Consider the following 25204-nt stretch of genomic DNA (forward strand, 5'->3'; position numbering starts at 1 on the left):
ATGTACAGGAGGACAACATTTTTATATTTATATATTAATGTATAAAGCACAATAATTAAGCTAAATAAACACAGATCATAGGTATTTCTGGTTCTATATGATTTTCATGTTGTTATTTACCTCTAACGGAGGACAACAGTTCCATTTTCTTTCCGATTGACATTTCAGCAAATGGCACAGCCATTGTCACCCCTTTCACACGCTTCTGTTCTGTTTCATAGCACCAGGCCAGTGTTTTGGCTGTGCACACGCTATCCTCTATTGTGGAATGACAATAGTCCTGGGGCTGGAGTCCAGTTCCTGTTGTCCTGAAGGAATGGACAGCAGCTCAGCCTGTTTATCATTTCCCATGCAGCCAACGCCGGAGCAGAAATCAGCAGGAGCCACAAAGGGCCGAGGGGGAAGTTGGGCGGATGACGAGAGGGGGGAGGCAGCTAATGGTCGTCCCCCACTGGCATAGCCTGACAATGGGCTTGAGGCGCTGCCACCACAGCCTCTCTCTGGAGGACAGCAACAGTTAACGTGTAATTTCATTAAAAATTAGGCAACTTCCAGACGTTCACGGGGCAACCTTTACTGTCTCTACAGTTAAATTTAGCCAAGAAAAGGTGCATCGTGAGGCGACTACGTACTTCCCCGGGTTTTATAACCCACCCATCCACCTTGACTTGAAGATTACTTACTGACATCCACAGCTACTGAAATTATTGACATGATTTATACAGGAAGCATCACTTTCTGTGATAATGGTTCCCGATGGAAACACATCATCATCATCATCATCATCATCCAAGCCAATAGGAAGTGTTTGGGTAAAGAAATGCTAAATGGGTACCACCCATCAGCTGATAAATAGACGTCTTTAAGGGTTCACAATTTTACTCATTGGATCCAAAACGGAGGCTTGGAAGCAGGCCCAAACTCGACATGCTTGAAATGAATGTAAAAGTATCATGTGGAGATGTTTTGACAACTGTAGTTGTAGTAGTAGTAGTTTTCATTGGAATGAACACAAAAGAAATAGTCCCTATAAAACCTGAGAACTGGGAACATTGTTTGTAAATGTTGTGATAAAATGAAAAATCCCAGTTTGTATATCAGTATTCTGTCCCTCCACATAGCATGCTGAGAGAACACCTCCCCCTTCTCCACCTGTGGTGAAGTCAATTACGATTCAGATCCAACCCCATATCGAATGACATCAATCCTCTCAGCTGGTGTTTGTGTGCAACACGTCTTACCAGATGCTAATCTGCAGTGTGAAGCCCGGTTCCTGATGTGAAGAAGGATCGGAGCTTTTGAACCAGAGGCTGCACAGCAGGTCGCTTGTTTTGCTGGAGTCTACATGGCTCTGTCTGATCTCGACATGTTATTTCACACCTGTGCCTCCCTGGCGGCTGTGATGCAGTTGAGAAAGTCTCTAGCTATGGATTTAAGCAGATAACTTCCTCATAGAGCTATCACCTTTTGGAGATTTGTACATTCTAAAACTAATCAGAATTTTCAAACTAATTCCTCAATCTCAAATGAAAAAGGTCCAAGGTCCTCTTCTTGCAGAAATATTTAAAAAGTCTTTATTTAGATGGCTATTTCATGTTGAAATCTTACATTTAAAATAGCACTGGGAAGCAACCCAGGTGTATCGGCTCAAAGTGGCCTTCTTCAGGGTGTAGATGTCCAGAATTAGAATTTTAAAGCCTGTTTGAGGACAAAGAACTCTGAAATGTGTTTGCAGGCTGCACAGGATATATATCTATTACTTCCTTGTGGATTTCTATAAGAGCAGATATATTTTCTGTGGATCTGATGCACTGAAGCCATCAAATGCAATATCAAAGGCCAGAGAACAGCAGGCAGGAAAACTTCAAATGTTGCCAGTTTCTTCAACATAGAAAATAAATCCACCTCAGAATAAAAAAATACCTTTTTCTGCCAAATGCATTGCAATCGCCTTCTTACACCATGATATCGCAGGGCTATTGAATAAAGGAATTCATTTGCAAGGTTTAACCCAGACCCGACATCAAAGATCTCGTCAGATTCATTTCTAAGAGGAACACTGTTGCCTTTGTGAGCATTGCATAGAAATCCAGAAATGCGCTTTGATTCAATGGGATTTTGCTTCTAATTCTCCTTTAGAAATTGGTGTTTTTTATCAATAAATGAATCTTGTAGATGTCTGCAGTTTTTTGCATTGAAAGGAAGATGCAAATCTCAGAGTGGTCTCTATGTGGTGGGTTTAAACACATGGGACAAATAATCCAGATAACCGTGCATGTCTTTTTGCCAACTGAGCTTTGGGGAGTGGTGTGTGTGTGTGTGTGTGTGTGTGTGTGTGTGTGTGTGTGTGGTGTGTGTGTGTGTGTGTGTGTGTGTGTGTGTGTGTCATTCCTCTCTGCTTCACTAAGCAGTGAACACACAGTGAAACCACAGCGCGATGAACAAGGCCATGACACAAATCAAACACTATAATCAGAAAGTACTTTTCACGTCAGACTTGGCGCAATCCTGTAGGGCTATTATTGATTATAGCTTCCTATTATTGAATCTATAAATGGCTTTTCTTCAGTCCACGAGTACCTTTCCTGCTGATCTTGCTTGAAAAAATGCACCCGCACTATATTAATTTTTTATGAACGCAGTGTGCTCTTCTCTTTCATCTACTTCTGTTAATGTGTGCTCTGGTAGATCTAATAGTTTCAAACTTTAACAGAGTACCCAGAGTACTTGTCAATAGAGAGTGGCCAGACTCTCTGTACCAATGAGATGTATAAGAGTCTGGTAGGACCAGGCTAGGGGTGAACACAAAATACCTCAGAAATGAGAAGTGTCATCTACATGCAGGGTTGAGGTTCCAGTCAAGGTTTACTTTTGCCCCATTAGGTCAAACCAGAGAGGCTCTTAAGCTGGATGGGGCGTTGGGCTGCTCGAAATACACTCTGGTGTGACATTAGAAGTGTTTGGGGGTTCAATCGCAGTTCAGCTTAAAGCAAATCCTATCTCCTTGACTTTCAAATTCCTTAAAAACGCATAAGGAACCATGAATTTTTCCTTTTAGAAAAACCTCATTCAGTCATAATGCACTATCTATTAAAGGCAGTGCATTATGGAACACACTTCCTCCAACTATAAGGGAGCGTCCCACTTTGGCCTCCTTTAAGAGCCAGGTTAAGCTGTGGCTTAGAGCTAACCAAACATATAATCACCGCTAACTTGTGTTTTTTCTTTCTCTTTTTTCTTCTTTTCTTTTTGTTTCTTCTTGTTTTTATATACTAAATGCTACTATCCTATGTCTTTTTTACTGTAACTACAACCTGCCTATTGGACTGCAGATGGAAATTAGCCCTCGGGCTACAATCTGGCACATTTACATGTACTGTTGTGCAGGTTCATCAATGTGCATTGTCCTGAATTACTAAAAATAAATAATTAAATAAATAAATGAATGATCAGGGCACAGTAGCTCACATTAGTCTGACAGCTGTACCAGGGTACATGTTGTGGTTTGGGGTATGTTGTTGGGTTTGTTTTCCTGTTTTTGCCTCCCTGTGGATGTCTCAGTGTTTTCCCCGGTCCTGTGTGCCTGATCTGTCTCCTGTTCCCGGTAAGCGTCTGTATGCTTCGTTTCCTGTGTTATTTTGTAGCATGGTTTCCTGTCTTGTCTGATCCTGTCTAGCTTTACTTTTGCCTGTCTGATTGCCTAGCCCCGCCCTAATGTGCTTCACCTGACGTCTCACCTGTTCCCCATTACCTCGTTACCTCTTGTATTTAACCCATGTGTTTCCTTTGTCTCTTGTCAGATCGTTCTGTCTGGCGTTCCAGTCTCTGTGTTCCTGCCTGTTTTCGCCAGTCTGTGTGACATGTGTGAGTCTTCTTGTTTGTCTGCATTGCAGTTTTCCTGGAGTGTTTTCCTGTTCCCTTCGCCCTGTTTCCCAGTGAGTAATCCCCTGTGATGTTCTCCTGCTTTTTGCCTGGCTAAGACCTGTTGTTCCGTTGGATTTTTGGTATTTTTGATTCCTTTGTTTTTGGACTGTGTCTGCTCCCTGCGTATCTCCTTTTGGACTGCTAATAAAGGTTTTGCTGAAGTTCCCTCCTGCCTGCTCTGCCTCTGCTTTTGGGTCCTCCCTTCTTAAACTGTAACAGTACATCTATCATCTATCATCTATCAATCTAATCAGCTCAGAGAATCGTCTCCTGTTGTACATTTTCTACCTCTGCCGTGCTTCAGACCGATGGATCACATGCTGACCTGCAATGGCTGAACACACAGAGGTTGCATAGTCCAATTTGACTCGTGTACAATGAGAAAAAGGAAGAAAGACTAAGAAGATCACGCTGGCCTCGTTCCTTCATCGGAACCAACTCTGATCCGACTGAGGGTTTTTTGTTTTGCTCTTCGTGGTAAGACAGTGATTCTCGTCATTAGGGGAATATTTTTCCCTTCTCTGCTGCACGTCGCCGCTCTTCTCTTTGACATTTTTGTCAGAAGTTGGCAGGCCGATCAGCTCCTCTGTGAACCGACGGGTCAGAGCTGTATTACTCTAAGATCATCTGAGTGCAAAAATGGTGAGAACACACCTGCACGTGACAGTTTTCCTTCTCACCTCTTTGAATATCAATCATATTGAACCCTATTTGTTCAGATTTGGGTGGGTTCATAATACCAATGTTGCTTATTTAACAAGCATGGATATTGTCTGGCTCACAAATAATGTTTTCTCAGAATTGGCTGCAGCTCTTGTGTCTGCAGCAACAAACGTATGGCTTCATCAGACTATTACCTTCTATTGTTTGGGCTTTAGATTTTCTTTGACTGCAGAGATCTAATTAAACACAGGTTGTATTGATGCTTTGGCCAGAAATGGGATGCAGACCCCCCCCCAACATGGATGGTGTGAATTTCACCGCTGTGCGATCAATGATATGTATGTGGTTGAAAGGGCAGTTGCAATTGTTCTTCACTAAAGTGTGGGTTATTGCATTATCCAGGAATCAAAACTTGGCCTCCTTCAATGCAAGGTGAGGTTCTTCCAAAACGGCAATCTGTGTTTTTAATAACGGGTAGTGTTAATGGGGGCCCGTGCTGACCTGTCGCCATTACTATTTTCTACAGCTGAGTTGGTACATGGTGATGTCCATAGTCTTGCATTGCCAGATCTTCCTCCACAGCGTTGCAAGGAAGGGTCCGGCTAGTCCACACAGCTTTTCGGGATAGGAGAAAAACGTGCTCCGGTTTATTGGCATTTGTCATTTCCACTGTGCTGCTGCAAAAAAGCCTCGGGAAGGAACTTGTTTTGGTGGAACGTGTACATTTAAAGGTTGTTTTAGTCGTGCAACAGAAAACTCAGATTGGACAGATAGTCTATGGACTTAACCTGCAGAGATCTCAGGAGCACGTCGTCGACATATACTACAATGCTCAAAATGGACCTGAATCTACATCATTTGTTGGTTTTTCAGTTGTCAGACAATCAACAAATACTGCCTCTGACAGTCTGATGTTGCTTTTTATTGGCACAACAGTAGATCAACTCTGGTATGTAAGAGAAAACCATGCACGCCATCAATATTCATGCCTCTGCTTATCATCTTGTCCATGTTTCTTAACTCCAGCACTGAAAAAGATTCAACCTAACAAGTGATGTACGAGCAGTTTCCGCAGCCTTATTTCCAGTCATAACGATCTTCGCCTGATGCAGACAGATGACAAGCCGTGGAGCTGGGAATGAGTTGCCTCATGTTGACCAGAGATTTGTTTGGAAATCTTTACATGTAAGTTGACTGTATTGTGATGCAGTAATAACTGCTGCTGATCTCCCCCCTACAGAAGAGCCTCATTGTCTCTCTTTAATAACCGCCTTCTGCAGCTGTAGCGCCAATTATTAAAGGTCCCATGACATGGTGCTCTTTGGATGCTCTTATATAGACCTGAGTGGTCCCCTAATACTGTATCTGAAGTCTCTTTTAAATAGACCTTAGTGGTCCCTAATACTGTATCTGAAGTCTCTTTTAAATAGACCTTAGTAGTCCCCTAATACTGTATCTGAAGTTTCCCAAAATTAAGCCTTGGTGCACAACTACAGCCACTAGCCATTCAATGGCAAGAGCCATCGGAACTGAAATTACAGGAAATGAGGAGAGAGTTCTTTAAAAAAAAAATATTCTCACATATTTGAAAGCACTTGCCAGACAAATACTGGAGGAAATTGAAAGTATTCTTTGAATGAGTGCAACTGCTGCTGCAAACGGAAAACTTGATGTAGTTTTGTTTACAGTTTTCTGAACATTTTCTTTTTTCATCACTGCTTTCAGGTGCCATCTTATGAATGATAAACAGCAAATATGTAAGGCAAAAGTTACATGTAAATAGACATAACATTGCAGGAAGATATGAAAATGCAAGGATGTACGGTGTTAAACGGGGCAAGAAAAATGAAATATTACAATGTAAACGGATATTAAAGTGCAAATAATCCCACCCGTGGTTGATAAAACGCTGATTCCACCTTGGACAAAACCACATATAATCAAGCAAAAGAGCAGTCACGTATTATTTAGCCACAGGAATAAAAAGAAAAAAGTGTTTTTACAAAAATACAATACAGCTCATTAACCACAAAAGATCTTGCTATATCATGCAGGTAATGCAATGCAAAGTGCTTAGAGATATGAAGTAATTAAACGACATTTAACTGGAGTGCACTTACTGAAAGAAGGCCTTTATTGAAGTATAATTTTACAAAAAAGGAGCTAAGGCACTGGGGGAACAACCTGGCATCTTTACTTTTAGATGCAGATCAGTGGAAGGACACATAACATACATATTTGATATAAAAAAGCAACATTGTATGGGCCTTTCTCTATACTATCCTAATCTGCAATTAAGTAAAAAATGAACCTACACTATTTCCTTTACATGCGTTAGAACTATTTTTTGTCCCCCTCTCTTTTCTGTTCATCTTCTTAATTAATTTGCTTTCTATCTCTTACATTATTTTTATTAATTTATAAATTAATTAATAAAAATAATCTTATGATCATGTGTTGATGTGCCGAGGGACTACAGATGAAAATTAACTTTTTTTGCTAACTCTGGTACATCTACATTTTGAGTGTAAACTAAAAAATGTCAGTTGATGTGCATTGTCCCTTTTAAATAGACATAAATAAATGCTAAAATGTAAAGTAGAAACTCTAGCAAAATTAAGTAACTCAAATACAGTGATTTAAGAGAGGACTGTTTACTCAAACAGAAGTAAATAGTGCATTTGCTTCATAATAGTTGGCTATAATAGAAATAATAATAATAAATAATAATAACAATAAAATAGAAATCGCCATCAATACCCGTGTTGGCCTGTAGATGGCGGGCTGTAGGCTCTCATTCTACCGGAAGCGAGAACAGACACGTGACATTTAATAGGAAGTAAATAAACTCCTTCCCGCGCACTTAAATCCAATCCGTCAAACAAGACGTCTTCATTCACGGATAATCAAACAAAATGGACGAGCTTTATTTAGATAACATCGACGAATTTGTCAACGACCACAATAAGATAGTGAGTGCACTCTTGATTCGTAATATGTCCGTGTTTCTTGGCTTAATTGTGGGCGAGATAATGCCAAATCAACGTCAGAACCGAAGTTACGTTAGCCGTTGAACTGCGTAGATAAAAGCTGCCTTTTTAACTTACGGTTGGCTTTCTTTCAGGGTAATGTACATCATTTTATGCCTGACAACTATCTACGATTTTGTTAGGGCTTGTGGTCAATTCGGCTTATGATAATCTAAAAAATTAAGCCTAAATTAAACAAAACAAGTATTTTTTATGACGTTACCTAGCTAGCTAGTTGATGAACGGTTGTGATTTTGAAATGGACTGCTGTAGGATGTATCACATGTTAAAGAAGACTTTTACATGAGGTGCTGCATATGCATTTTCTAGAGTGTATTGCCATGTGTTTTCTATTTACAGGTGACCTATAAATGGCTGAGTCTCACTCTGGGAGTCCATGTCAACACAGCCAAAAAGTGAGTGTTACTGCCAGGGCTATTGGCACACAGCGATGCACAGCTGGGCACAGGCCAAGTTAGAGTCACACTTTGATAATAAACTAAGCTGTGTTTTCCCTATGGGTTTATGAAAGACTTGGGTGCAGGTATGTAGCGAGGGGACACAAACAAGACAGCCAAAATGATACAGTTGTAGAGGACATGTGTATTTTTGGAACTCAAGGAAGTATTCATTTACACAGTTATCACTGTCTGTAGTAACGGTATCTAGGTATAGCTATGTATAGTGTTACCGTTCTCTTAATACACCCATGCTAGCCACCGCTGATGTTAGCTACTAGCCGATAGCCCCGGCAGTTTGGCAAACTCTGATGACATTACATGCACATTACAGGCTTTACAGCATACATGGCTTTTTTTATTCACTTCAAACATCGAATGAACGTATTCTTTTTCTGTTATACTAATTATGCTGAACTCAGAACTGAACCCCCAAGCTAAAAAAGCTAGCCAATTAGCCAGCCGGCTCATTTTCTGTAACCAGTGAAAAAATGTGTGAAATTATCCAAGGCAAGGCAAGGCAGCTTTATTTGTATAGCACATTTCAGCAACAAGGCAATTCAAAGTGCTTACACAAAAATCAGTTAAACAGATAAAACACAAGTAAAAACAGTTAAAATCACAAGCATTAAAAACCGGTAAACACATGAATAGACAGTTAAAAACAAAGAGAAACATAAAACACAAGAATAAAATTTACAGTGCAGCATAAGAAATTTAAAGAAATGATTAGTCATTTAAAGAAAGGCAGCATCAAATAGAAAGGTCTTCAGCCTTGATTTAAAAGAACTGAGAGTAGCAGCGGATCTACAGGTTTCTGGGAGTTTATTCCAAATATGAGGAGCATAGAAACTGAAAGCTGCTTCACCCTGTTTAGTTCTGACTCTGGGGACAGAAAGCAGACCTGTCCCAGATGACCTGAGAGGTCTGGGTGGTTCATAGTGTAGTAGCAGATCAGCAATATCAGCAATATAAGAAGCAATATAAGAAGCTATTTAACGAGCTACCAAACATGCTAGGCAACGTTATATTCGCTAACATAGAGGATTCATGGAAAAATCTTCTTTTTGTAAAAACTAATTTATAACTAATTATTCTGTTTCCTAAAATTCATAATGTGCTTGGTTACAATAAATTGCATGACAGTATACAGTAGACAGCCCTCCATCCTCCAACCATATTTCCTTCTTCTAACACAACTATTGGTCCATTAATAATTGAATGTGTACATTCCAATGCACATCATTGCAAATACAATGTAATGCATATTTTAGACACAATTTTGTATTTCATGCTAAACTTTGAGACATTATTGATACATAATACATTAGGAAACATCAGAAACCACAAAACAGTTACTAGTACTTCATCAGCACAATGTGTAGTAAAATGTATATGTGTGGTGCACAAATAGATCTTACAGCTCTTTACAAATTCTCCCCCCTCATCCACCTTCCCTCAGACCAAGCAGGCATGCATGTCTACAGTGGACAGTGAGGATCAGGACATACTCTGTGAAGCCAGATTCAGTTTATCTGTTGGTACACAGACAGCTCAGTTGAGGAGAACCTTCATGAGGGCAGGAAAAAGCAAGTCAGGAGCAGAGCTACAATAACTGATGACCTGGTTGACATTACAACATTCATAAATGACCATCTCTATTGCCCTGCTGTGGAAAACTTTCACCACCCTGTCATTTGATCAAAGGTGTAATGAAGTAGAAGAGGATAAGGGGTCCTTTGAGGACCCCAATGAAGACTTTTGTTTTTGATGACAGTGCCAGTTGCAGTGATGTAGAGGAGGAAGACACAAACTGTATTGGTCACAGGAAAGGCATTGTCTCTAACAAGCAGTTGTTAATGTTGTTTTCAATTTGTCACTGGAAGTGGCAAATATCTAGAAGAACCACCAGCCTTGTCCAACAGTGGTTTTGGGGTGACTGTAAATACACGCTGTGTGGATGGCCATAATTACATTTGGTATTTGCAAAATCAAATTACGGGAGTTGTGGAGCGCAACATCACTGTTCCGGCTGCAGTGTTTGTGAAAGGGAATGAGTGCAGTCCTTTCCTGGAGGTGTGTGGAACTTTTGTTTGGAGGTCATGTCAGAGAGGCAGTGGTATAACATGCAGAAAGCATACATCATACCGGAGGTCAACTACGTCTGGGCTTTCTACAATGAGGGGGTCATGAGTGCTGTGAGTGACAAGCTGATCACTGTCTCAGGGGATGCGCGGTATGGCAGCCCTGGCTATAATGCAACCTTTGACACCTACTCGTTGCTCGACACAGAATCAAAGATGAACGTGGCTCAGGAAAAAATGCGGGTGACTGATGTGAAAAATAGGCTCGAGGTAGAAGGTATGTAGAGATGCCAGGCCAAGCTTGTGGACCATGGAGTGCCACCCATCTGTGCAGAAGGTACTAAGAGAGAAACACCAGGAAATCAAACATGAGTACGATATGTGGCACATTGTGAAGAATGGAAAAAAAGAGAATTTTAAGATGCAAAAAACCTGACCAGAGTGAGTGGATCCGGATGATAACTAACCACTTGTGGTATTCTGTTTCCTCCTGTGGGGGAGACAGAGTAAGACTCAGGGAAAGGTGGATATCTCTGCTACACCACATAACAAATGTTCATGAGTGGGTGACCGGGGAGGAAATAACCATGTGACCACCCTTCCTACACCCCAGATGAGGAGAGCAGGTGCCCGTGGCTCTGTCCTGGCTCTGCAGCATTTAATAGCCTCCAAAAGGTTTTCCTGGACAGGCAGCTGCTCCAAAACCTTGACAGGGCGACAGAGGGCATCCACACAGGTGAAATAGAGACTGTTCATGCTCTTTATAATAAATATGCAACAAAGAGAAAGGCTGTTAGCTACAAAAGCTTTGAAGCGCGTCTTCGCCTGGCTGCACTGGACAACAACAACATAGAGAGAGAGAGAGAGAGGGCCAAAACCAAGACAGGTGGACACAGATTCAGGCAACAATTTTCAAAGGCTGCCGGTCAGTACATGGTGGCACAAATAAGAGTTTCCAAAAGGATATCGTCAGTGGAGCCATCTTAAGCTGGAGGGAGTCTAGGACCACACAGGCTACCTTATAGGAACAGAAACAGGAAGCTCTCCCTACCTTGGGCCAACACAGAGGGCTTACCAAACTGGACAAAGAGCATTTTGTGGAAACACGCCTTAGCCGGTTCACCTAGTTGGTAAAATCAAACCGTCAAATCAAATCAGATTTAATCTATACTGTATAATCTCTACAACACACATTTATTATTTTTTTTATATATATATATATATATATATATATATATATATATATATATATATATATATATATATATATATATATATATATGTGTGTGTTTTTATCTTCCTACATACAATATTTCTGTTTATCTATAATAGGCCTACTGCATAACCATATTCCTTTAGGCAATATCAGTTCAAATTTTTTTTCTATCTTCTTACAGTTCACTTTAAATCAACATTCTTATAGGCTTTACAGTTTGGCCCTATTGTACACCATGCTAATCTAGTTTAATGGTGGTACTTGGAAAGCCAAACATTCATTGTGAGTACTTGGGATGAAAATTTTGAAAAAAAAATTTAGGGGGCGCACAACCCAGAGTATATGTTTACCACCTCCTACAACCTAATTCTGTAAAGTATCCTTGAGTTTCTTAAAGATGCTGTGTGAACAAAAATTATTATTATTATTATTATAATATGGACTTTTGAACAGGTGATAACAATTTCACGCAGGGTTTTTGTTCCATGGTGAAGTTAATTTAGTCGTAACATAAATCAGCTGTACAATAACTTTATTAGTTATTCAAATTGGGGTGGCAGTAGCTCAGTTTGAGGGAGTTGGGTTGGGAACTGGAGGGTCGCTGGTTCAAGTCCCCATATGGACCAAAGTACGGAGTGTAGACGGTTGGCTTGAGAGATGCCACTTCACTTCCTGCGCACTGCCAGGTGATCTTGAGCAAGGCCCGCTCACTCTGACATCTCTCCTTTTTTTGCATGAATAGGTCCTGAGCATGTGTGTGTATTTCAGGCCTGTGTGTAGTGATTACTAACAAAGTGTACACAGTGTGTAAATTGTAATTTCCCCACTGGGGATCAATAAACAGAATTATTTATTAAATTATTAATAAATCAAAGAATAAACTAAACAAGGCTAAGAATTTCATTGCAGGATTTACTGCCCACATTCAGCAGCTTTCCATGCCGCTGGAGATGCGTTTCATTCGGAACCCAAAATTCTGACAGTTCCATACCCATCTACAGTGGGTACGGAAAGTATTCAGACCCCTTTAAATTTTTCACTCTTTGTTTCATTGCAGCCTTTTTCCAAAAATCAAAAAAGTTCATTTTATTTCTCAGTAATGTACACTCAGCAACCCATCTTGACAGAAAAAAACAGAAATTTAGAAATTTTTGCATATTTATTAAAAAACAAAAACTGAAATATCACATGGTCATAAGTATTCAGACCCTTTGTTCAGTATGTAGTAGAAGCACCCTTTTGATCTAATACAGCCATGAGTCGTTTTGGGAAAGATGCAACAAGTTTTTCACATCTGGATTTGGGTATCCTCTGCCATTCCTCCTTGCAGATCCTCTCCAGTTCTGTCAGGTTGGATGGTAAACGTTGGTGGACAGTCATTTTCAGGTCTCTCCAGAGATGCTCAATTGGGTTTAAGTCAGGGCTCTGGCTGGGCCATTCAAGAACAGCCACGGAGTTGTTGTGAAGCCACTCCTTCGTTATTTTAGCGGTGTGCTTAGGGTCATTGTCTTGTTGGAAGGTAAACCTTCGGCCCAGTCTGAGGTCCAGAGCACTCTGGAAAAGGTTTTCGTCCAGGATATCCCTGTACTTGGCCGCATTCATCTTTCCCTCGATTGCAACCAGTCGTCCTGTCCCTGCAGCTGAAAAACACCCCCACAGCATGATGCTGCCACCACCATGCTTCACTGTTGAGACTGTATTGGACAGGTGATGAGCAGTGCCTGGTTTTCTCCACACATACCGCTTAGAATTAAGGCCAAAAAGTTCTATCTTGGTCTCATCAGACCAGAGGATTTTATTTATCACCATCTTGGAGTCCTTCAGGTGTTTTTTAGCAAACTCCATGCGGGCTTTCATGTGTCTTGCACTGAGGAGAGGCTTCCGTCGGGCCACTCTGCCATAAAGCCCCGACTGGTGGATTGCTGCAGTGATGGTTGACTTACTACAACTTTCTCCCATCTCCCGACTGCATCTCTGGAGCTCAGCCACAGTGACCATTGGGTTCTTCTTTGCCTCTCTCACCAAGGCTCTTCTCCCCCGATAGCTCAGTTTGGCCGGACGGCCAGCTCTAGGAAGGGTTCTGGTCGTCCCAAACGTCTTCCATTTGAGGATTATGGAGGCCACTGTGCTCTTAGGAACCTTAAGTGCAGCAGAAATTTTTTTGTAACCTTGACCAGATCTGTGCCTTGCCACAATTCTGTCTCTGAGCTCTTCAGGCAGTTCCTTTGACCTCATGATTGTCATTTGCTCTGACATGCACTGTGAGCTGTAAGGTCTTATATAGACAGGTGTGTGGCTTTCCTAATCAAGTCCAATCAGTATAATCAAACACAGCTGGACTCCAATGAAGGTGTAGAACCATCTCAAGGATGATCAGAAGAAATAGACAGCACCTGAGTTACATATGAGGGTCACGGCAAAGGGTCTGAATACTTATGACCATGTGATATTTCAGTTTTTCTTTTTTAATAAATTTGCAAAAATTTCTACATTTCTGTTTTTTTCTGTCCAAGATGGGGTGCTGAGTGTACATTACTGAGAAATAAAATGAACTTTTTTGATTTTTGGAAAATGGCTGCAATGAAACAAAGAGTGAAAAATTTAAAGGGGTCTGAATACTTTCCGTACCCACTGTAGGTGTACTGGCGCATCTTTTTTTTCCGCCTTTATTTGATAGGACAGCTAGGGGGGAGAGGGGGGGAAGTCATGCAGGAAATCGTCACAGGTCGGCTTCAAACCCTAGACCTCTGCATCGAGGAAAAGTAAAAGTATAACCTTGTGTGCTAATGGACACATTTAGAGAATGTTATACATTAATCAATATACCAATATGTATGTTTTCGGGAGTCACTAATGCTGCTTACCGATACAGTCAGAGGTAATCCAATGGCTGGGATCTTTTTAACAATCAAACCATTGACATGACGCATGTCTTGTTTTCAGAATGCTCTATCATTATTTGGACCACAAGAGGAAGGAGAGTTCAGCTCAGCTCCATGCCACCTACCTCGTGTCGGGGAAGTTTGTGGACAATGGCCAGACGGTGGGAAACGTAATGAATTAACGGACAACGTTTTTGCAGATTTTAACGTTATTATTAGTATACCTATTGTTGCTAATGTTGTGCTTCCTTTCAGAGTCACAAGGTGTCCCTAGTCAAAGAGGACCAGTTGGAAGGTGTGTACAAGTGTTTCCTAAATCAAGCCTTGTTGGTTAGTTGAATCTGTTGCCTTTAACCTCCAGGTTGCAAACTAAAAATGTACAAATCCTTATTTTTTTCTTCCCATTTTGTGTATTTAGCAGGAAGTTAGTTGCGTCTAACCTCAGGTGATTTATTTTCCAGACGTCAAATCCAAGATGAGCTTGATCGTCAGCGTGCACGTCTACAGTGTCCAGAAAGCGCTGCTGAAAGACAGCGGCCCGCTCTACGGCGTCGACTACGATGCCGTCAAAGACAATCTGAAGAACTGCAGCAAGTATGTCATGTGCTTTAAAAGTGGACCTTCCTCAGGGTCTCCACGCAGGCAAGGAAAATCTATTTTATGTCGGAGATTCTGCAGATGAGAGATTCTACTTCCCTCTGTGCCCTGCACTGCTACAGCTTTTATTTCTAGTTGTAGTTCCATTATCTTTATTGTGACTTTACAGTGTTTTCTCTGTGTTATTGTGGCGCATCGCCATGGCAAAATGTCTTTAGAAATAGGGCAGACGCACAATAGTCGCGGTGGGCTTTTAAATAATCCTGCCGACAAAACGCACCCTCCGTTGGTTGCCGCTCACGTTTAACAAGTAGAACTATCCAGAGGTTGTTGGTCCCGTCCAGTTTTGTATTGGTTGTGTATACTATCGCATGTAAACTACATTTAGATACTGTGAATCATTTTTTAAAATTGAGAATCATTTTTGCATCAAATCTTGAGCCTAAAAATCAATATCGAATTGTGACATTTTCTGAATTGTGCAGTCCTATCATTTATACATATCTTTAATTGATATATGGTTTATTGGCTTTTTTTTTTTAATGGTCTTTAATATTGTAGTTACTGTGTCATCTTTTGGTTTTTGTCTGAGTGGGTGGTGATGATGGTGATGATGATGATGATGATGATGGTGGGATGTGTATCATGTTGTATGTTGTAAAAAAAAAAAAAAAAAGTTAATCACACATGGTGCACTCACTGTTACAGATACAGCGCCATCCGCTGTTCCAGCGCAGTGCCCAGGTCCTCTGTGGAGCTGCAGCAGGCCAGACAAACCCAGCCAACTCCTGCACCAGAGCCTGAACACAAGCAATCTCCCCCCAATGGAAATGCTGCTCCGGCTTCCAAACCGTCCACCAAGCCACAGAAAGGCATCATGGGAATGTTTGCAAATAAGAGCGCTCTTAAGAACCAGGACAGTGGTAAAGAGGTGAAGTCGGAGCAGAAGGAGGATGCACCTGCGGTACGGCTTGGCAGCCTTTGCTGTGATTCGCTGCAGTTTATTAAGAAATAAACGACAGGAGCTACAGGATTTCTTTTTATTTATTTTTTTACTTCTGTGTTTCCTGTTTTAGGTTGATGAGCCCAAAAGCAAACCACCTGCAAAAGCCAACTCTATGATGAACTTCTTTGGCAGTCAAGCAGCAAGTGAGTAATATCTTCACCGCCATCATCCTTTTGTAGTTTTTCTAAATCTTTAGTGCAATGTCTGCTTACTACTACTGCTACAATACTCTGCTAGTGTTTTATTGTAAAATGCCATGTAATTAGGTGTATTCAATATACCCTATTAGGGCTGAACAATATTGTGTTTTAGCATCGACATTGCGATGTGCGGACCAAAAACACAGTATAAAATAAGTATCAGACCTCTCTATCAGCTGCTCTTGGGAAGGGTGGGAATTAGGGATGATCCGAGTATCCGATACGGATACTCGTTTCAGCGGTTTTCAACGGTTATCCGAGTAATATGAGTCAATATCCGTGCCCAGATTGAATACAACTCCTCAACTGGCCGCGAAGCGTTCTGTGATAGTAACAGCGCCCCCCCCCCCCCCCCCCCGCCTAGAAACACGCTCGGCTCTATCACACACACAGAACACGGAGATCACGGAGACATGCGCTCCCTCGGCTTCTCTCTCTCTCTCTCTGCTCCGTCAGTCAGTCGGGTCTGCGGATCTGTTCCGCTAACGTTAAGGGTTTCTTCAGCTTCAGGTTTGTTTTTAACTTCGGTTTGTAGTCCTTACATAGTAACCAGTAGGTTTCTGGTGAACGTGGGTTTCAGACATGCTGCTTGGTGTAAATGCAACTCTCGTTGCGTCTCTGCCATCGGAGATTTTTTTTTTTTTAACTCTCTATTACTCCCCCCCCCCCCCCCCTCTCTCTTTCTCTCTCTTACTCACACTCACACACACACACACACCCCCACCTGGTGTGGAAAAAATAAAAATAAAAAAGAACCAAAAACAAAAATCACACTGATCATAAAAAAATTAAAAGTTAAAAAAAGAAAGTTATACTGAGTATGAAAACTCTTGTTCATTACATTTTACTTCATAATTGCAACCGCATGTGTTGTATTCATTGTTGCAAAACGTTCTGTATATAGTTTGTTTGTTACCATGACAACACCATTGATCTGAAGCTCGATGCTGTCATGTAAATAGTTTTCTAATCAGCAATAAGTATAACAATTTCTGATCAACCCATATCAATTGTATGTATAAAATAACATACTGGCCAACGTTAGTCCAACGGGGGTTATTGTTATGGGAAATGAAGCTCTCCATGTGTAGAAGTACCGTAGGCAGCAGCTGCCACTGACACAGTAATGCTCATAGTTTTGATGGTAGTCAGTGAAGCTACTGCAGTCAGTGTTTTATGTTCATAAGTCATCTGATTAATGCAACATAATCACGTCTTCAGGCCATATTCCCCACAGAAAGCTGCTACCAGCCAGGCTAAAGCTAATATAGTTAGCCTATAGAAACTAACGTTACGGTTTGGAGCCGCGAGGCTGGAAACGTAACACTAATCTAAAACAGGAGTCTGTGTCTGATCTAACGTCATTTCCACTGATTTAATTCTTCTTGGATACACAGTGTGTTGCTAGTGCGCGTGACATGCAGGTCTGATCAGTTTATCAAACTAACGAGCTGGCCCCGCTAGTCGAACCACAACTAGAAATTAAGAGGAAACATGCCGTCACTGTCATTCACGTTAGTCTGGATTGATTATTATATGAATACAATGGTGTCATGCTAGTCAACCAGCATATTTCTACCTGATGTCCCACTCCAAAACCACTTCAGAAGAGTAACGTTAGTCACAGCGCTTAGCTTACTTACTTTGATTTTTGTAATGCAATGTTCAACAAAGAATGGTTCACATTAGAAAAGATCCTTTTTCCATTCTTTCTTCTATGTAGATGCACCCCCCTACAAAATCACCACAGCAGTCGAGAGTGATTTATTATTTCCAAATAGAGCTATATATGTCATCTTTAAAAAATAACTTTAATATCGCAGGGGAAAAAAATATTGCAATTTCAGATTTTTTCCAATATCGTGCAGGCCTATACAATATATAATCATATTGTGCACCCCTACTACAGACAGTAGCTAAGTTTCCATCCACTTGTAAATCAAATTATCTGAAGTTCAGTAAAAAAACTCACGCAAATGAAGCTGCTGAAAGTGTGTTTCCATCCAACGGCTTTAAAGCCAATAAAACCTGTGGTGATGATTTGCGATCAAATTGGTATATCAAAAATGATTTTTGACATTTTAAGGTGTCTCCATTTATTTTTGTCACTGAATCGCACAACAATTAAGCAAACGTTTGCGAGCAAAGTTTTTCTAGACAAAATGGATCGCGCCGTCTACCAACACATGATCAATATTGCACAAGTTATAGTGCGTATGTGCCAGCTGATAGTGACACATCAAGCTATAATAAGAAAACAACGACGCTATCAACACATTGCTATGATGATGCAGATGCAACTTGTCTTTTATTGTCCCTCCGGCACCGCTGCGAGACAACTCTTTTTTTAGACATGTCTCGCTGTTTGAGTGCCTTCCATTAACTCCGCAGGACGTCCCAAGGCTTGTCCTAACCTTTATTGTCCCTTTCCTTTGCGAGTTCCTGATAAATTAAATTCAGAAAGTCTCTCGTCTCCTCGTCCGTCCACTTCCATCTGTCTTTGTTGACACCTGCCATGTGTGCAGAAAGAGAGGAAATACTGGGCAAAAATTAAGTAAAACTTCTTCTGTCGTCTTGCAACCATACAATGACCTAAAACTTAATCGCATCATTATTAATTTTGCAAATAACGTTTCTATCAGCATTTATCTCATAAGCCGTACATCGATCAAGATCAAATCTGATGAGACCAAACGTATTTCCTTTGAGTCGATGTTCATGAAATTCCATCCAATTTTACTGTTTCAATAAGGCATTTTTCATTCGATATCACTTAATTTGGTTAAAAACGTGTGGACGGAAACATAGCTATTGAATGCTTAAAATTGTTGGTGTTTTTTTTCTGTCAAAGGTATAAAAAAAGGAATTTTGGCATGTGACGTGACTGACCTTTTAAAAATGCAGTAGAACTCATTTAAAAAAAATAAAAAAATAAAAAATAGTGGGGCCGAGTAATGTGTTGTGGTGTGGTGTGCTGACTTTATCCAATCACTGGTCACTTCAGAGAAAGCAGACAAAACGGTGAAGCAGGAGGAAGCAGCTCCGTCATCATCCTCAGCAGAGCAGCCCCGGCCCAGTTCACAGCCGGAGGAAACACACGCCACCCCCGCCGCCGCTGCTGCTGCAGTGGAGTCGCCAAAAGACTCCAGGAGGTGGGTTTATCCAAATCCCAATATGGACTAGTGCAATATCCAAATCCCAGACGGGCACAATATTTGTTAAAGGCTAAATGTGTTTCAAACGTAGCGCTGCAGAGACGTCCCGGCCTTCAAATCCTAACCTACAGTCTACAGAAAACATCTTTGATTGGCACAGATCCTCACAAAAATCCCACTAATACTATATCTTAAAACATTAAAATGATTGTAGTCAATGAAATTGAGAATAATGATCCGAACATGATCCTTCCCTTCAATATGGTGAATCATATTGCAATCGCCATATCAGTCAAAATAATGTCAATTGGAATTTTCCTCATTGTGCAGCCTTAGTTCAAAATGTAACTTAAAAAAAAAAAAATGTAATAGCCAAATGGCTAGTGAATGTTCAGATATTACCAGCCAATCACTAAATAATAGATTTGTTTGTTTTATTTGGATTCCCATTAGCTTCAGCATAAGCCTAAAAGCTATTTGTGGTGTCCTGCAATCTGTTCATGTGACAGTACACTTCACGACATCACATTACACACCAAACACACACACACAAACATTCTAACATTTGAAAATACAAACCATATTTAAATCTTACAGTTAATGCAATTAATCAAAAAAGAATGCTTCTCAGACTAGATCTATATTAAGAGATCAGATAAGTAAAATCCCTATAACAGACTCTTTCTAATTTGGTATTAGATATTTACATTTCTTTGAAGGTAATACTGTATATCTTAAGTAATTTATTTATTTTATTTATTTTTTAACCAATTGTGAGTGTTTTGTTAGTCTTTGGGTGAGAGTTCCATTCACACATTGAATTGATTTGTTTTTTAGGTAAAATAAAACTACCTCCTACTGCATGCCTTGTTAGATAATGATGTGTATCAATACTAAAGGATATTTTTGCATAAAAACGTAAAAGGTGTTTGTTATAACATTGTAAATAAATAAATAAAAAATTAGCGAATACACAATAGAGCTCGACCGACAAAAGATTTTTAAGCCCAATACAAATATTAATAAAAAAATCCGATATGCTGATAATCAGATATCGTTTAATAATCTGCGTTGCCAACAGGGACGTTGTAGAGCGTCCTCTGGTGGACAAACTATGCAACGCCAACACTCAGAACATGGTTGACCATCCGTTTTTATTTATTTTTAATCGGCCATTACCATGCCAATAAAATACCGATAGTTTGGAAGAAACATAATATCTGCAGATAATATCAGCCCGCCGATATATTGGTTGGGCTCTAATACACAAATCTATTTCTAACTTTAAACCAAGACACGCTTTCATGCATTTGATCAACATTTGATCTAAACCCATACAAGAGAGCCACACATGCAGCTTTATTCTGAATCACAGTATCTTGCATTTTTTCTTCAGTTTAAGTTTTTAAAAGCTTTGAAAATTAATGCATGTTCACTGAGTGATGATGGACTTGGTCCGCCAAAGTCAAACGTGGCTACAAATGTAATTAAATATGAGTGTTGCTCTTGTTGAAGCAAAACCAAGCGAATGGAGGATTCTGGCAGCGAGGAGGAGAAAATGGACAAGAAAAAGAGACGGAGGATTAAGAAGCCGGAACCAGACAGCAGCGATGAAGATGGTGAGCCGTTTCCATCACTCTGGTTTTTAGGATTTTTCTTTTTTGAAAAGTGCAAAGAAGACTCAAAGTCAATGGGTTGCAAAAAACATGGAAGTGGTTTTGATAGTTGACAACAGACATACATCTTTTTATTACCTCACGTTGAATGTGGTTTTCTTTCATAATTTTGTAAATCATAAGAATACTCTTGGCCACAGTTCAGAGAATTATGGCCTCATTCAGGGTTTCTCAAGTGGGGGTGCGTGTACCCCTTGGGGTACTTTGGAGGACTGAAGGGGGAACATTTTTTGCAAAACGTTTTTCAACTACAAGGCTGTAGTTACTGCTACTGTCTTTATTTTCCTGGTTTTTCACTTGTTTCAACATTTTTCTCGCTGTTTTTGAAGTGTGTCACCTTTTTTGAAGGTTTTGTCATTTTGTTTTGACCTATTCTTGCCTTTCTTCCTTACTTTTTTTTTTTCTTCAGAGTTTTTGTCTATTTTTTCAAAGTTTCTCTTTTTGGAATTTTTTTTGTCGCCCTAGTGTTGCCTTCCTTCCATCTACTGTTTTTCCCCCCCAAAGTTTATATTGCTTTTTTGAAGTTTTTGTACTATTTTCCAGTGCCTTACTTCCTTTTTTGTCTTTTTCCAAGTTTCTTTGCCTTTTTTCCTTAGCATTTAAATGTTTTTCAGTAACAAGGCTGTTGTAAATCTATCGCTGGTATTGCTGTACTGTTCCGCTTTGTTTAGACTTTTTTTTTTTTTTTTACCAAAAATATTTCATGGTGGTTAGAGGGTACATACCTTTAAAAAAAAACTGTTTTTGAGAACCACTGGTCTAGTTTATGCATACTGCAAAGCCGGCCCGGAATATTATAACATATACAAACCTTATAAAAGAAGGAAATATGAAAAGTGGGAATTTCCAAAGTCGTCCTAACTAATACTTGCTAACCTCTTCAGTCATTCCAGATTCCCCACAGCAGATGGAAACAAGAGAAGCGTCGCCAAGTCCTAAGAAGAAGGTGGAGTCTATTTCACAGTCAAATGTAAGTGCTCAAACCTGAAGATTTAGATATTAACTCCATTCACTTCAAAAACCTTAATCCCAAAAGAGGCAATTCAATTTTGCAGTCAACCAGCCAGATAAAAGCAGACAATAATAAACACGATCGCAATCATCCAATCCAGCAGGTCAGTTATCAGCAGGTCAACCAATGGGCGCGCACACGCTCTCCAAAACACGCAAAAGATACAGTGGGTACTACGGAAAGTTTTCAGACCCCTTTTAAATTTTTCACTCTGTTTCATTGCAGCCATTTTCCAAAAGTCACAGTCAATAATGGTTACAGAGTTGTTCCAAAGCCACTCCTTTGTTATTTTAGCTGTGTGCTTAGGGTCATTGTCTTGGTGGAAGGTGAACCTTCAGCCCAATCTTTCGTTCAATTGCAACCAGTCATTCTGTCCCTGCGGCCTACCCCCCCCCCCCCCCCCCCCCCCCAATTCTCCACACATACCGCTTAGAATCAACCCCACAAAGTTCAATCTTGGTCCCATCAGACCAGAGAATCTTATTTCTCATAGTCAGGGAGTCCTTCATGTGTTTTTGTGTCAAACTCTATGCAGGCTTTTATATGTCTTGCACTGAGGAGAGACTTCCGTCGGGCCACTCTGCCATAAAGCCCCGACTGGTGCAGGGCTGCAGTGATAGTTGACTTTGTGGAACTTTCTCCCATCTCCCTACTGCATCTCTGGAGCTCAGCCACAGTGATCTTTGGGTTCTTCTTTACCTCTCTCACCACAGTTCTTCTCCCACGATTGCTCAGTTTGGCTGGACGACTAGGTCCAGGAAGAGTTCTGGTCGTCCCAAACTTCTTCCATTTAAGGATTATGGAGGCCACTGTGCTCTTAGGAACCTTGAGCGCTGCAGAAATTGTTTTGTAGCCTTGGAAGGATCTGTGCCTTGCCACAATTGTGTCTCTGAGCTCCTTGGGCAGTTCCTTTGACCTCATGATTCTTATTTACTCTGACATGCGCTGTAAGTTCTTATATAGACAGGTGTGTGTACCTTTCCTAATCAAGTCCAATCAGTTTAATTATACACAGCAGGACTCCAATGAAGGAGTAGAACCATCTCACGGAGGATCAGAAGAAATGTACAGCATGTGAGTTAAATATGAGTGTCGCAGCAAAGGGTCTGAATACTTAGATATTTCACTTTTTCTTTTTTAATGAATTTTGCAAAAATTTGTTTTGTTTTTATATCAAGACTGGGTGCTGAGTGTACATTAATGAGAAATAAAATTACCTTTTTTGATTTTTTTTTTTTTTTTAAATGGCTGCAATGAAACAGAGTGAAAAATTTAAAGGGGTCTGATTACTTTCCGTACCCACTGTAGCATCGCCCTAATGGCATTAAAGAGAATCCACAAGAAAGAACGTGGCCAGAATCACCCATGATTCTCTTAGTTGTCTGGACTGTTTCTTTGAGAGGGAGCTCAGGTCTGGTAACTGGACCCCAGAGATCTCAGGGCGTTTTCACAGCTACGGTTTGTTTGCTTTGGCCTGAATCAGTTGAGTTTGTAAACTGGGTTTGTTCTATTTCTGTGAGAAACACTGAAGCTGCTACAGTTTGCTGCATCACAGACTGCTAAACACACCCGACTACAGGAGACATGAGCTCAGATTCTCTCTCTCTCTCTCTCTCTCTCTCTCTCTCTCTCCTCTCTCTCTCTCTCTCCTCTCTCTCTCTCTCTCTCTCTCTCTCTCTCTCTCTCTCTCTCTCTCTCTCTCTCTCTCTCTCTCTCTCTCTCTCTCTCCTCTCTCTCTCTCCTCTCCATCTCTCTCTCTCTCTCTCTCTCTCTCTCTCTCTCTTCTCTCTCCTCTCTCCTCTCTCTCTCTCTCTCTCTCTCTCTCTCTCTCTCTCTCTCTCTCTCTCTCTCTCTCTGTGTGTGTGTGAAAATCCACTTACCCAGTATTGGAGATTGATAAAATGTGTTTTTTGTGTGTATTACACGTGATTAGCTTATTGTCCCATTTTTATGTTTTTTTATGTGACAACAGGGAAACTGTGAGATGAAGACGAGGAAGAGGAGACGCGTCCTGAAATCTCGTACCTTTGTAGATGACGAAGGATGTATCGGTATGAAAAACACAGAGACAATTAAAAGCTCCCCCCTCTGAAGCAAACTTTATTTCTATAGCAAAATGTACGAGACACAATGTGCTTCGTACGAAAGCGACATAAAATAATACTTTGTTCAATAAAATATATATACAAAACATGTAGAGAACGCACACGCTCACAAACACACACAGTAAAGATTAACATTAACAACAGCGACAAACTCAGTTATTCATAGACTTTTGTAAAAAGCAGGGTTTTTAGTCTTTTTTTTAGTTTGTTAAATGTATACTACATTTAATTCTTTCTCTCTCCCTCCCCCCCCCAGTGACAGAGAAAGGCTATGAGAGTGAATCGTACTCTGAAGCAGAGGACGACAGTCAGGCCCCCAAACACACTCCAAAAGATCCCTTCCCTGCAAAACGACCAGGAAGTAGCAAACAGGACGAGAAGAAAAGTCAAAAGAAAGCGTCCGCAAATTCAAACAAAGGAACGAAACAAGCTTCGATTATGGGATTTTTCCAAAAGAAATGACGGGAGGACAGCGTTGGACACTTGTATAGTGGCCAAGAGACAAAAAGCACTGTTGTAGACTTTCTAGGACCATTTTTGATAAAAAAAAATGAAACGCATCACCTTGACAAATGGTGAATGCAAATCACTTCTGAAAAAGGACTTTGACTACACGGACGTGTCAATCAGGATGAAAACCATATCGCTTTTCATCTAATCAACTGTAAATACATGCTGTACTCAATAAATATCAAATGCTGAAACTTTCTAAAATGTTATTTTTTTTCCCTCTAAATAAAAACATCGTTTTGTAGGACCTTGACTGTTTTCGTTCCCAAAAAGTATGGCTTCCCTTTTTCTTATGTGAAGCCTATTTTCTGTCATCCACCTTCTGACATTCAATAGTTCTAAACAGAGTTGAGAGAACTATGTTCTTATCTTCATGAGAAACCAATAACAGAGTCATCTGCATATAAAAAAAGTTCACATGAACATGCAGGCTTAAGGTCATTTATTTATATATATATATATATATATATATATATATATATATATATAAGGAAAAAAAGTGGAACCAAGACACTCCCTTGAGGGACCCTACAGTCTATGTGTTGTGGTTGAGACATTGTTCCCCTAATATCCACCAGTTGCTTCCTATCCTTCAGATAAGAACTCAATCATCTGAAGGCTAAGGCATTAAAACCGATGGCTTTTAATTTGTGCACCCAAACTCCATGGTCAACGGTATCAAACGCC

General features: G+C 40.4%; 1 protein-coding gene across 3 annotated transcripts; it reads left to right on the plus strand.

Moving 5' to 3' along the window:
• The first annotated feature begins 7395 nt into the window (after positions 1-7395).
• Positions 7396-24714, plus strand: LOC116699490 (DNA polymerase delta subunit 3). Of its 3 annotated transcripts, none has more exons than XM_032532109.1 (12): positions 7396-7559; positions 7977-8032; positions 14318-14417; positions 14512-14551; positions 14718-14850; positions 15562-15817; positions 15930-16002; positions 19064-19211; positions 20730-20833; positions 21775-21860; positions 23875-23953; positions 24264-24714. In XM_032532109.1, the coding sequence occupies exons 1-12, from the start codon at positions 7503-7505 to the stop codon at positions 24467-24469; spliced, it is 1338 nt and encodes a 445-aa protein (XP_032388000.1). In that variant the 5' UTR covers positions 7396-7502; the 3' UTR covers positions 24470-24714. The 3 variants fall into 3 exon arrangements, with proteins under 3 accessions (XP_032388000.1, XP_032387999.1, XP_032388001.1); XM_032532108.1 differs by having other exon boundaries at positions 21775-21856; positions 23868-23953; XM_032532110.1 differs by having other exon boundaries at positions 19073-19211; positions 21775-21856; positions 23868-23953.
• The last annotated feature ends 490 nt before the right edge of the window (positions 24715-25204 follow it).

The sequence above is a fragment of the Etheostoma spectabile genome, chromosome 12 (genome assembly GCF_008692095.1).
Source record: "Etheostoma spectabile isolate EspeVRDwgs_2016 chromosome 12, UIUC_Espe_1.0, whole genome shotgun sequence".
Classification (NCBI taxonomy): Eukaryota; Metazoa; Chordata; class Actinopteri; order Perciformes; family Percidae; genus Etheostoma; species Etheostoma spectabile.